The sequence below is a fragment of the Lipotes vexillifer genome, unplaced genomic scaffold, assembly GCF_000442215.2.
Source record: "Lipotes vexillifer unplaced genomic scaffold, Lipotes_vexillifer_v1.1 C27317507, whole genome shotgun sequence".
NCBI lineage: Eukaryota > Metazoa > Chordata > Mammalia > Artiodactyla > Lipotidae > Lipotes > Lipotes vexillifer.
The window spans coordinates 1,480-4,300 of NW_006777919.1; the positions used below are offsets into that span (position 1 = coordinate 1,480).

A 2,821-nucleotide genomic window follows, 5' to 3' on the forward strand; every position below is an offset into this window, starting at 1 on the left:
TTTATTTACACCCATCAGAATGGCAAAAATGTGGAAAGAATGATAACAGTTATTTCTGGTTGTAATATGAGGAAGTGGGTACTTTCATATACTGGTAGACAAATGGAATTTTGCAGTCTTTTGGGAAAGCAATCTGGTACCAATTTATTGAAATGAAAAATACATGCATTCTTGATCCGTAGTCCTACTGCTGAGAATTTATAGTAATACAAATTACTATATAGTTGTATATAGTAGTAAAATCGCCAGCTTATAAAATTGCATGTACAAGGATTATGTATTACAGAATTTTTCAGTTGGGTAAAAATACAGAAAGTTGGAAATATAATAAATGCCCATTAATAGGGAAGGCTTGAAATAAATATTGGTTTGTCCACATTGTGGAATATAATGCTACTATGCATCCATTAAAAATAATAAAAAATAATAAAAACTAGAACTATACTACTTAATTTAGAGCAATGTACTCAAGGCATTTTTTAAAGAGAAAGTAAGATACAGAGGAGTGTGTATAGTATGATACAAATTTTATAATCAATTTCAAACTCCTTATCGATGCAGATATATGTGTATATGCTTGTTAATGTATGTGTGTATGTGTTGTGTGTGTGTAATTACATGAGCCTGAAATAAAGCATGGAGGTACAAACACAGGGTTGTTAACATGGGTTACCAGATCGACTGGAAGAAAGGTCAGTAAATCTGGATGAGTTGGAGAGAATTGTTGGAAAGAGGTGAAATTGGAGGGAAGCAGAAAGTGGGGGGGGTAGATAATTAGCTTTTTCTTTATACATCTTTGTAAGTTTTATTTATTTCAGCAAGCATGTGTTAATCCATAGTTTGAAAAAAATATATGAAAGGAACCTTTAAAATATTGTTTAGATTAAATTCTCTTTGATACTGTAGTTAGTTGAATGGTGGCCTCCCTAAAGATATGTCTACTCAGACCATGTGAATGTGATCTTATTTGGAAAAGCCATCATTGCAGATGTAATTAATTTAAAGCTCTCCAGATGTTCTCATCTGGATTAGGGTGGACCCTAAATTCATGACAAGTGTTTTCGTAAAAGAAGAGAAAGGTAGAAGATGTGAAGAAGAGAAGGCCATGTGAAAGCTGACACAGGGATTGGACTGAGAGCCACAAGCCAAGGAATGCCAAGAGCCACCGGACGCTGAAAGAGGCAAGGAACAGAATCTCCCTAAAGCTGCTGGAGGGAGTCCAGCCCTACTGACACTTGATTTTGGCCTTCTGGCCTCTATAATTGTGAGAAAATACATTTCTGTTGTTTTAAGCCACTAAGTTTGTGGTAATTTGTTATAGCAGCCCAAGGAAATTAATACAGATACTAAACGTTTATTTCAGTGGAATTTTTCTGTGAATTCCAATATGTAAAAGAGTTAGTCAGAACTGTTCTGGCTCTTGGATAGGATGTCCTGCCCCACCTGCCCCATCTCTGTCTCACCACAGAGACACAAGGCCTGCTGCAGCACAGCTGGAGCACCACTGATTTAGCCCCAACCCCTTTCTGTACAGATGAGAAGAGTGAGGCTTGAAGAGTGCCCCCCACCTTTTGACAAGCTAAGCAAACCCAGGCAACTTTATACCCCTTTCTTAATTTCTCCCTTGGAAGACCTGGGATCGTTGTGAGTTCTTTATCACAGTTGGGTATAGTTCAGTCAAATCTTCTCTCAGCAGGACGTTGATAATGGCATTTTTTTCGCTTTTCACAAATGCATTTTGCTACCACACAATCACTTTTGTAAAGTTTTATTAACTTTTTTTCCTGTTTCCTTTGGAAAGAATTTTGCATAACCCACGAGTTTCTTGCTGTAGATGCCTAGATATGCATCTTTCACTGGAAGTGTGTATCCCTGATAAATTCTTAATTCTGTGTCTCTGATTCATCATATGACCAAACTAAGCTGAGAATTCCCCTCACATCACTGCATGCAAAAAGCCCAGGATGGAAAAATGCTTGAGAAGGCAGGGCATTAGGGGTGCAGAAAGAATGAGTGCACCCTGTGTGAAATCAGGGAAGAGGGAAAAAAGTGCTGAGCTACAATTGTAGCTCATGGAAGCTACAGTTAAGGTTCCATGTCACACAGTATGCCACAGGATTCCTGTAGAATGAGGTATACATTTTTCCCCAACCTGGATGCTTCTTTATTCCTACCAAAAAAGAATTTTCCACCTTCCTCAAAACAGCATCACAAGACAACTGAGGCTGAAAAGGTTCTGAAGAGCTAGATGAGGTGCAGAGGCATGAGAAGGACCATTTTTAGGTAACATCACAGCCATCACCTTGCAAAGCTTATATGGATGTCTTCCAGAGTTTCAACTCAAGATATGTGTTGTGCATTGGAGAACAGAGTTAGCTGAAGCTGAAGAAATAGTTTACAAAGACCTTCTACTTGACTCTTTAGCAATCACACAGATACTGTGAGAATTTTCAACAGTAGGTATAAAAAACCATGATTGTTACATATTGGCCTGGGGAATGTGGAAAGCAAGGTATGAAGAAATGATGCAGAATCAGGATGATCAATACAGAAATAAACACAAAAACAAATGGGGTGGAGCTTTTCCTATTTATCACAACTAAGGGGTTTTATATATTTATAATGAAGAAGGGCACAGATGATACAATAACCACTCTGGGTATATTTGTAGTTTTTGATATATATATAAAAAAATTTGGTGTGGCACATATATACAATGGAATATTACTCAGCCATAAAAAGGAACGAAATTGAGTTGTTTGTAATGAGGTGGATGGACCTAGAGTCTGTCATACAGAGTGAAATAAGTCAGAAAGAGAAA

General features: G+C 37.4%; 1 protein-coding gene across 1 annotated transcript; it reads right to left on the reverse strand.

Moving 5' to 3' along the window:
- Positions 1 to 1,818: 1,818 nt before the first annotated feature.
- On the reverse strand, positions 1,819 to 2,299 carry LOC103086895 (uncharacterized protein C7orf66-like; the record flags this gene model as incomplete). The annotated part of the gene is given in 3 exon segments (XM_082930907.1): positions 1,819 to 1,887; positions 1,889 to 2,057; positions 2,205 to 2,299. Coding segments are annotated over 3 exon segments (333 nt in total), but the record flags the coding sequence as incomplete, so codon positions are not given.
- Positions 2,300 to 2,821: the final 522 nt, after the last annotated feature.